The sequence below is a fragment of the Pavona decussata genome, unplaced genomic scaffold (genome assembly GCF_977016875.1).
Source record: "Pavona decussata unplaced genomic scaffold, jaPavDecu1.1 SCAFFOLD_137, whole genome shotgun sequence".
Lineage (NCBI taxonomy): Eukaryota > Metazoa > Cnidaria > Anthozoa > Scleractinia > Agariciidae > Pavona > Pavona decussata.
In genome coordinates, this window is record NW_028145550.1 from 1,642,246 (window position 1) to 1,652,303 (window position 10,058).

Sequence of the window (10,058 nt, forward strand, 5' to 3'; positions counted from 1 at the left end):
TCCACTACTCACTATTTATTATATAATACTTATACTACTTACAATTCAATGCAATACTTGTGCTGCTAACAATTCGACACTTATACTATCTACAATACTTACACTACTCGCAATACATTACCTACACTATAGTCAATACGATACTTATACTACATAGTTACTGAAGCTTTAGTTATGAACAACATTGGACAAACCCTATCAGAAAAATTATAGATGGCTAGAAAAAATGAGGACTGGGGTTAAATTTGCTACCAACAATGAATTCTCGCGATCTCGTTGACGATAATGCTTCGAACATCAGTTGGCACATCATTATGAAAGAAAGAATCACAATCACAGCCTTTGATCAAAAGAAAAACAAGCAAAAGGAAGAAGCAAACAGAAGAAACGGAACGTAACTCGAATTTGACTCGTGCTACGAGAAAACTCTTCCTTTACTGTATGTTTTTGTTACAACGTTCTCGTTTTCCCATTTACTTCGCCTGAACTTACTTTCTTAATTTATGTTGAAATGTTGCGAAACTAATCCAAATACGTCGTAGTTTTAGACTGCTAACTACTTATCTATCGTTCAAAGTCGAAGTCATGAATACAACGCATATTCGGTTTTACTCATCCGACTGGCGAAGATCGAGATATTTTAATGAGAAAAACCGAGCTGTTACAAAACGTCGAATGCTGATAGATATGATCACATATTTTACACCTTTGTGCAAGGAAGATTGTTTTTAAAACTAATTTACAGCATAAATTCTAGTTTAAAACAAAGAAATTTAAATTTAAGTATATGCGGTTACTGTGTACAATATATAAGGATCGCTTTATAATTGGACATCAGTTATCCTAGAAATGCAGCTTTAAATGTCGACAAGTTCAATAATTCTGGCCAAAGAAACTTTCACAACGACTAACTCAATAAACAGAAAAATTGTCTAACTGTTTCCTTTACTGCTTGCCTTACTTCCTTGATCTTCCAGCAGTAAAGAATCGGGTTTAATGACGAGTTTAAGAAAACAAACGAGGCGTCAATTCCCCTTGCTCTAAAAAGAACTGAAGATACACCATTGAGACTGAGCAAAGCTTCAACCACACCGTGTGGTAGATAACAAACAACTAACACCACCTGTACCCACAGGGCATTAATCACTGTCTTTCTGTATCGTTCTCTGCAAAGCCGCCTCCCTTGGCTTTGCTCTCCGTGATGAACGTGGAGTTGCATCTGCACTCGATTATGTCGGAGAGTAAGGAAAATTTTTGCATACGAGAGGATTGAGGTGAGTAGACACAGTATTACGATTGTGTAGCCAAACCATAACGTTATTCGGTAATCCCAAAGATACAGTGTTGAACCCGCAATGGACACAACCCAAAACCCGCCGACAGCTAGATATGTTCGCTTCAAAGTTACAACTTGTCTGTATCTGAGTCCTAACAACAGGGCGAGAAGTCTGTCCACGCCTATTCCAGTCGATGTAAACAAAGAAACTGAACTCAAAATATAGCCTGTTATGTGACTTGCGATATACGCATATGGACAAATATTCCCTCGTTGGTTCATCACAGAAATTGTATACGTAACAACGAGAGGCTCCACAACGACACCAACAAAAAGATCAGTGGCCGCTAAACTGCGAAACAAGAGTTTGGACGGCGGATGAAGTGAAGACTCCTTGTGAAGTGCAACTAGGATCAAAGTATTTCCAAGAAATGCAGTAATGGACAAGAAAATGTTTATCACTGAAATACCTATCTGGGAACTTTCTAGTCCGCCCGTTATGTGTGCCGAGCAAAACAATTCTTCATATGTCTGCTGGTTTTCGTATCCACTTAAATTTGTTATCGCCATGTCTCTTCAAAGCGAACGCAAAAACTCAGTGGCGTTAACTGATGACAGCAGTCTAAATATCACAAATTTTGTTAAAGCTGGATGGAATACAATGATTGACTTTTCAAAACCGCGAGGAATTTACACGCAAACATGTAAGAACACGTATAATTTTAATTTATTTTGTGAATTTCATAATAACACAGCAGGTGTTTAACGAAAAGAAAGCAATGTTTTCATATGATCTGACTAATTTTGGACGTTTTATCTACTAGAAGAGCGTAAACGGTAATAGCCAGACTAGTTTAAGTTTGCTTTGCTGAACAAACATAAGCAGGTTTCATACCCATTTGATAAAAGCATCCAGCTTTAGGAAGTTATATTCAAGAGGATTATGTATACCTTATTTGAAGTTGGAAAAAAATGTCAGTCAAGTTAAGCACACTGCAAACTGGATGCAACAGACATCATTGTCTTATTTGACTTCATGTATCATACAGATGCCCAATTGTGGACGTTTATCTACTAGAAGATCGTAAACGGTAATAGCCAGACTAGTTTAAGTTTGCTTAGCTGAACAAACATAAGCAGCTTTCATACCCATTTGACAAAAGCATCCGGCTTTAAGAAATTATATTCAAGAGGATCATGTATACCTTATTTGAAGTTGGAAAAAATGTCAGTCAAGTTAAGCACACTGCAAACTGGATGCAACAGACATCATTGTCTTATTTGACTTCATGTATCATACAGATGCCCAATTGTGGACGTTTATCTACTAGAAGAGCGCAAACGGTAATAGGCAGACTAGTTTAAGTTTGCTTTGCTGAACAAACATTAGCAGGATTAATACTCATTTGATAAAAGCATTCGGCCCTAGGAAGTTACAAACTGAATACAACAGACATCATTGTCTTATTTGACTTCATGTATCATACAGATGCCAAATTGTGGACGTTTATCTATTACAAGAGCGCAAACGGTAATAGCCAGACCTAACTTAAGCAGATGCCGTACCCATTTGATAAAAGCATTGGCTCTATGAAGAAGGGAACAACATAACGAATACAAATTTGGCAATCCTATCATTAGAACACGGAATTCTTTTTCCGGAGTACACCTTTGTCAGTAACTGAAAAAAAGTATCTATCAAGAATTGTCAACTGAAAAACAAAATAGCAAATGATGTAGCGAAAAATCTTATTTTATGGCAGGCCTTGAAAAAGGAACGATACATTTAGCCATGACAGGAAGCTGTATCTCACTTCAATAGACAAGATGTCCACGAAAGTAAAGTGAATTTAATATAAAGTACACATTTGTCCCATTTGACTTGATTTACCATGCGAATTTTTAATTTTAAACTTTTATCTGCTATGAAAGACAAACAGCCGGCCAAAGGCATTTGGTAAATTTTTTCTTCAGAAATAAAACAAGTAAATATCTATGACGCACAGTACCCATATAATGAAAAATACACATTTGATCTCTTAACTGGCTTAATCTGAAAAAATAATCTCCAGTGGAGCTCAACAATACAAATGTTGTGATTCGCATCACCTCTACGGGTATAATACGAATTCACAAAATGACCAACTCCCAGTTGGCTCGATAGCTCAACTGGTAGAGCACTGTACCGGTGTCAAAGAGGTCATGGGGTCTAGTCCCGTTCAAGCCTGATTTTTTTTTCAGGCTTTCTTTTCCCAACTGCTTGAATTGCGTATATAACTGCAATGATCATTCACTTATTCAGATCACCGTTAACCTAAATTGGTCACAGAAGCGTGTTACCCGGAACTATCGTTACGTTATATGACATTGCAACCGAATGTGCCTTTTCGTACGCGTGTTACATGGTATAAGGTTTCTGTTGTTGGTCGGAACTGACAATTAAGAAAGTAGGTTTGGACAGCGTATAAATTGAGAATAAACGCGTATGAGGCTTGGAAATCTAACTTTTTCATTATCATCATCATCATCATCATCATCGTTCGACTCTTTAGGTCGGAAAACATGCAACAACTGTGCTCCAAACTTCACGGTCCGCCATAGCGTTCCCAAGATCTGACCTGTTTATCCCCAAATCCCCGGCTATCACTTCGGGAAAGGCCAATTTTCTGGAGTAGACAGGACCACTTGGCCTCCACAGTAAGAACGACTGGGTGATCTCACACATAGCTCTCTGGCTATAACTGGCGAATTGAAGTCGCTGCTTGGCGAGCTTCTGGGAGAGTGGTGGAAAATTGCCATACTAACGTTTTTAAGAGGTAGGAAAACACGGAATTTGTCTCCTTTTTGTGTTCAATAAATTTGACTAAAAATTGAGACTTAAGACAATTCAAAGGCTAAAATATCGATCCCTATGACACTGACCTATCTCCCTTGGGAATATGGAAGATTTGTCGAACTACACGAACATGACGCGTAAACTTAGCGACCTGAATCACAGAAATGTATTGAGGTGGAAGACCGCTCCTAGTAAAATCTCGTGGCTGCGGCTGCGACGAAAATAGCAACCAGAGAATAAAACTATTGTTGACATGAAAAACGGCACAATAAGCTATGAAAGTTGCCTTAAAAGTCAACCGAAAATGACCAATAAAAAGTCCGCCTTAATTAAAATCCCTTCGAGGTATTTCACATATTTACTAGACGTGACATGTTTGAGTGTAAGATGAGTTATTAGCAGGTGACCATCATAAAAGATAAAAGCGTTTAAGTTTCAAAACAAACAGTTGCAGCAGTTGCTTCCTGTTATGAAAATCGTAATTAACATAGAAACAAAATCATTTAATTTAACTTTTCAGCATAGTCGCCCTTCAAAAGCATATCTACAGTGAAGAGGTACACAAAAACTGTCATGGGAAATTTAACTGAACATGGAAACGAGAAAACATTGAAACAACTGTTCTGTTCACCTGAATTAACAGGAGGAGTACATTTGCAGCTGATATTTCTGGCAGTATTTAACATATTTTTCTCAATTACGGCATTTTTGGGCAATGCTTTGATCCTAGTTGCGCTACACAAGGAGTCTTCGCTTCATCCGCCAATGAAACTGTTTTTCCGTTGTTTGGCAATAAGTGATATCTGCGTGCGTCTTTTTTCGGAGCCTCTTATTGTTATGTATTGGATGTCAGTGGTGCATGAACGCTGGGATATTTGTCCTTACGCATTAACCTTAAGTGTTATCACCACAATTATTTTGTGCGCGGTATCATTGTTGACTTTGACTGCAATAAGCGTGGACAGACTTCTCGCCCTGTCATTGGGGCTCAGGTACAGACATGTTGTAACTTTAAAGCGGGCATATCTCATTGTAACTGTATTTTGGGTTGGAACGATTTTTGGCGCAACAACGTACTTTTGGAATTACCACATAACCTTATGGTATAGGTATATAGGTGTAGTACTGTGTCTAGTCATCTCAACCTTTTCATATGGAAAAATTTTCCTCACTCTACGCCAACACATGATACAAGTACAAATCCCTAGGCAACCGATCCAAGCAGTCCCGCTGAACGTAGCTCGGTACAGAAAAGCACTGTCCACTGCACTATGGCTAGAGTTTGCGATGATTGTTTGTTATCTACCGTTTGGTTTGACTGAGGCTTTAACTACTCAAAAAAGGTTGTCTCCATCATTTTATGTTGCTAGGGAACTTGTGGCAACTTTAATTTTCTTAAACTCGTCATTAAACCCGATTCTTTACTGCTGGAAGATCAGAGAAGTAAGACAAGCAGTGAAGGACACCATCAGAAGTTTTTACTGTTCATCGAATTAGCCTTTGTGTTCAAGACGTTCATTACCTTTACGCTTATGACGGTATTACGTTTACCTTTTACTGAAATAGAGTTCATTAGACTATCTAAAAACTATCTATTAAGAAGATGCATCTTATCCCAGTGAACGGAAGCAGTTTTTAAAAGGTTGGGGCTTTGAGAACGCATTGACGCAGAGGCTGAGTGCAAGATTTTTCAAATGGCTATGAATGAAGCGAATCTGTGTGAAACCTATACTGTGACCAGTACGAAGTCATATTTATTATAAACATGCCTGTTGTTGCAATTGTTAACAACAACTCGTTATCACGATGGAACTTTCAGTCAAGGCTGCTTAGTCGGGACTCAGCACTGAATAACCCTGTCGTTGGTTGTTAGGCTGTTTTGGCTCGTGCCCCGACTTCCATGGTGAAATCATCGCCAAGTGTTTTCCTTTTCTGTAGAATAACTTCGTCTCTAGTACGTTTAGTTCATCCACGGATCAGCTTCCTAGTATTCTTCCAAGCAAGTCGTCGCTACTTGCCAGATTGCTTCCGCTTGACAACAATGTGCTGTATCGCCATCAATAAAGCTAACACTGTGTGTCCTGCAATCCCTTCGATCGCGATCGATGGCACATGCTGCGGTCCATCCAAGTACTGCCTCGGCAGCCTACAAGTCACAATCATCGTTAGGAGACGCATGACCTAGATGAGTCCTCTTAAAAGCCTTCTCCGATAATCAAGAACAACTTCTTTAGTTTCCGATTTCTCGAAGACAAACCCATTTTTGCCGAGTTCAATTTCGCTTGGAAACACCTTATCATTGATGTCTAATTTTCCCACGAATCCGCTTCGAACTGTAAGGTCTCACTAATCTTCTGTGAGCTCATCGGCTTGTAATGGGGGTAGATTCAAGAAGCCCTCCTAAGTTTAGATGTATCAGACCACTAACAGCTGACTATTGTTGGAATAACAACAGACTATTGTCAAGGAGCAATTATTAGGATCCGTCTTAACTTAGCCGAGAGGGATCGGCGAATCCATCCCCTGTTTACCAAGAATTACAGACTCTGAAACAGAAAGTGAAGATCCACCAGTACCTACATTTTCTTCTTGTTTTTGTTGATAAGTGTTTGGATTTCTTGACTGCGTTATCTAAATGGAATAGTCAATAATTTTCTACTGCTCCAGAACAAGTGGTCTGCAACCACGAGCAGCAGCACCCATTGTGGTTTTTTATCGGACAATGTTATGAGTGAATATAACTTTCCTCTGTCTTCTGTTTCTTATGCATGAACGGAAAAACACGCGTATTAAAGCAGCCAACACAAGGCCGGGACATAACAATCAGAATTTACAGTTTAGCTGAATGTTTGTTCGGTGTGTAAAATTATTTGCGAGAGTTTAAAAAGTTTAGGTTGTGAATTTTTCTCATGTTCTGATTGGATGTTTAAACTCTATTCACCTCACAGTATCCTTAAGAGAGATCTAAAATTTCGCTTACGGCAAACGGCGAATAGCAGAAATGATCACGTGACCTTGTTTATCCTTCTTTTGTTGCTCGCTGTTTTCAGTTTCTCAGTAAAATCGAGTAGTTTTGCGTTAGCATCAAAGACCAGAATCATTTTCATCCATGTTATTTTTTTCAAGAAAACATGAACTCGAATCTCACGTTTGCCGTTTGCCGTAAACGCGATTCTAAATTTCTATTGTCCGGAATTTCGTGCGCGAGTGTTTAGAAAACATTAAGAAATAAAATAGCTTAAAAAGTTGGTATCCACTTGTCTGAAATAATACACTAAAAGGATCTAATTATTCACAGCAATGTCAGTGAAAAGCTAAAACAATATAATTATTCACCATTAATTATTCACATCATTGTTGTTGAAAAGCGGTACATGATCACCTAACCGGTACCCGCTTCCACTCTAGTAAATAATAAATGTTAAGGGACCGGACAATTTTTACTTTCTGGGGTGGGGCAGAGGGTGTTGGGGAGGGGGTTGGGGTGGCTTACTTGATTTCCTCCCGAGGAGTGCGTGCAGTGATGGGCCAAAGAACGTTTTGCGTGGGAAGCTACGAAGAAGAAGGGAAGAAGAAGATAAAACAAGTAGGATCACAAGGAGCCCTAGAGGGCACTAGAGGGCGTGTAATAATTAATTAATAGTGGGACGATGATCTTGGAGTGCAAGGGGTATTGGGTTACAGGCGACCGTTGAGAATTTGCAAACTTTATAACATTTTGTATGGGGAATAAAATATTGTCGATTCCGAACTTTAAATAGAGTTAAGTTTTATCTTTCGTTCAATAAAAATGGGTAAAACGGACTCACCCCTGGTGTATTCTTATGCGTCTGTTTTGTTTCGTTTTGATTTTTTTTCTTTTCACCGTTTATTATTACTACTATTATTATATAATAATAATAATAATAATAATAATAATAATAATATTAATAATAATAATAATAATAATAATATTATCATTATTATATAATAATAATAATAATAATAATAATAATAATAATAATAATAATAATGGGTAAAAGACCTAAAACGAAAATATGATAAGGTATGGCAAAAGTTATTTACTAAAACAACGCTTAAAAAGGTAAGTTTTTAGACAAACTAGAAGCAGTCAAGTCATAGAACTGTCCGAGTAGACTCTCCATTACAGTCAACTGTCCTATTGTTCTGTTCCATTACAGCTTTGGTGAACCAATCAAATTCGAAGAAATTGTAATGGTTATGATTAAGGATAAACTCGGTGTTAAAACATCCTGCATGTTTTAGCGAAATCTATTTTTTAGATAAAAATTGAATATGAGGTTCCAAGGAAGAGTCGCTCTCAACATGCTACTTAAAAGGAAATTGGTGGTTGTTATTGTTGTCAGTTAATAGTATCGTTTTGCTTGGCTTTGGGGCGACTAGAAGCCTTGAATTTTTCTCCGTTTTTTTAAGACACTGCACTGTTCAAGACAATTTTTTCGGCGAATTGTCCATGCGAAGAAAAAGAAAGGACTAAGGCGATAGCATTCATGAGCATATTAATTAAGGCATGCATTCTTGTCGAAACACGCACCGATTCCGCTTTTAGCAGTTGTTGATTGGTTCCAGTATCTAATGCATATTCATTACATCTTCTAGATTTCGCATCAAACAAACAAACTTGCCAACAAGTGAAGAACGAACTCTGCTCTTGAAAATGTACCGAAACAGAAGGAAGACTTATTAAGAATAAGCCTGCGCTTCAAATAAATGGTGAGTACATATTTTGAAAGGACTTCAGCCCTCAGACTTTCGAGCTCTTAGTAAGCGAGCAGAACCTGGAACTATTTTGGTTTGCTCGAGCAGATTCAGTTCAACGTATTTTCTGAAGTACAATAATATCAGCATTCGCCAACGTTTAATTTCAGTTGCTATCACACGAAATTCTATCCCGAGAAAAAGAGTAGGAAAGAAAGGAAAAGTTGGCTTTGTTCGCCGTTCAATGCCATTTGAGCGATTTTGGATCAACTTGTTCGAAATACTGAGCACGTGCTTTGACGTGGCACTTTTGGTCCTTTCACGGGCTTTGTTGCAACAAAAATATTTCGTATTTTAGTTTCTCTGACGGTCTAGAAGCTTGAGAATATACTCCAGAAATACTTCTTCGAGCTAATTTTTAACCTTCAATGAAAATTTAGTTGTCAAATTCATGTCTCAAATATTCCTCTAGAGGCAAACTAAATAATCTGGACAGCTAGAAAGGAAAGGACCACTTTATACCTTAGCGTAGATGGGTATATGTTGTATTTTCTGAAAACTAAATAGCTCATGGGTTAATTTGTGTTTCTTTCTTAAAGGTGAAGTCGTCAGACGAAATAACAATGCACAAGAAGACGAAAAGAATCAATCAGAGCAAGGAATGGACTGCAGGAAACGGGATTTAAGATAAGCTGAGAAAATTGATTATTTTGTGCTTAAAAATACCTCTGATGGACGATGATCATATCTGACAAAGCTAAATTACGTTTTTGGGAAATCGTACTTAAAATTTTGTTTTTATATTGACCGCGGTCGGGGAGGATCTAGGCTTCTGAAGCAAATATACGTTATATTCTCGTGCAGTTGAGCCAAAATACTTTAGCTCACAAAGTTAATCAATTTTGTTGTCGTTGTCGTTAATTATGCGGGTTGCGTTTAGAGCTTTGGCCAAATGTACCAGCAATCGTCCATTAAGAGATATTTTTATTGAGAACATTAATGTCAACTTTGAGCGATCTTCTACATTCAGAAAATATTTTGGTTTGATCAGTTCAATTTACAATTCTTCGTAAATTTCTACATTTGATGAAACTTGAAACTTCGATGAATCTTTTCATCTAATTTATCTTAACTGATTTTCAACTAACAGATCGCTCAAAGTTGGGTTGTTTATCAGATTGTTATATTACAAGGTTAAACTGCCAGATACCATGGTTACGAAAACTA

At 37.7% G+C, this 10,058-nt stretch overlaps 2 protein-coding genes across 2 annotated transcripts; one reads left to right on the forward strand and one right to left on the reverse strand.

Moving 5' to 3' along the window:
• Nucleotides 1-3,128, reverse strand: LOC146467258 (melanocyte-stimulating hormone receptor-like). Its single transcript, XM_085126094.1, has one exon. The coding sequence runs from the start codon at nt 1,844-1,846 to the stop codon at nt 908-910; it is 939 nt and encodes a 312-aa protein (XP_084982220.1). The 5' UTR covers nt 1,847-3,128; the 3' UTR covers nt 1-907.
• A 1,332-nt stretch (nt 3,129-4,460) lies between these two features.
• On the forward strand, nt 4,461-5,878 carry LOC146467259 (melanocyte-stimulating hormone receptor-like). The gene has a single exon (XM_085126086.1). The coding sequence runs from the start codon at nt 4,686-4,688 to the stop codon at nt 5,607-5,609; it is 924 nt and encodes a 307-aa protein (XP_084982212.1). The 5' UTR covers nt 4,461-4,685; the 3' UTR covers nt 5,610-5,878.
• Nucleotides 5,879-10,058: the final 4,180 nt, after the last annotated feature.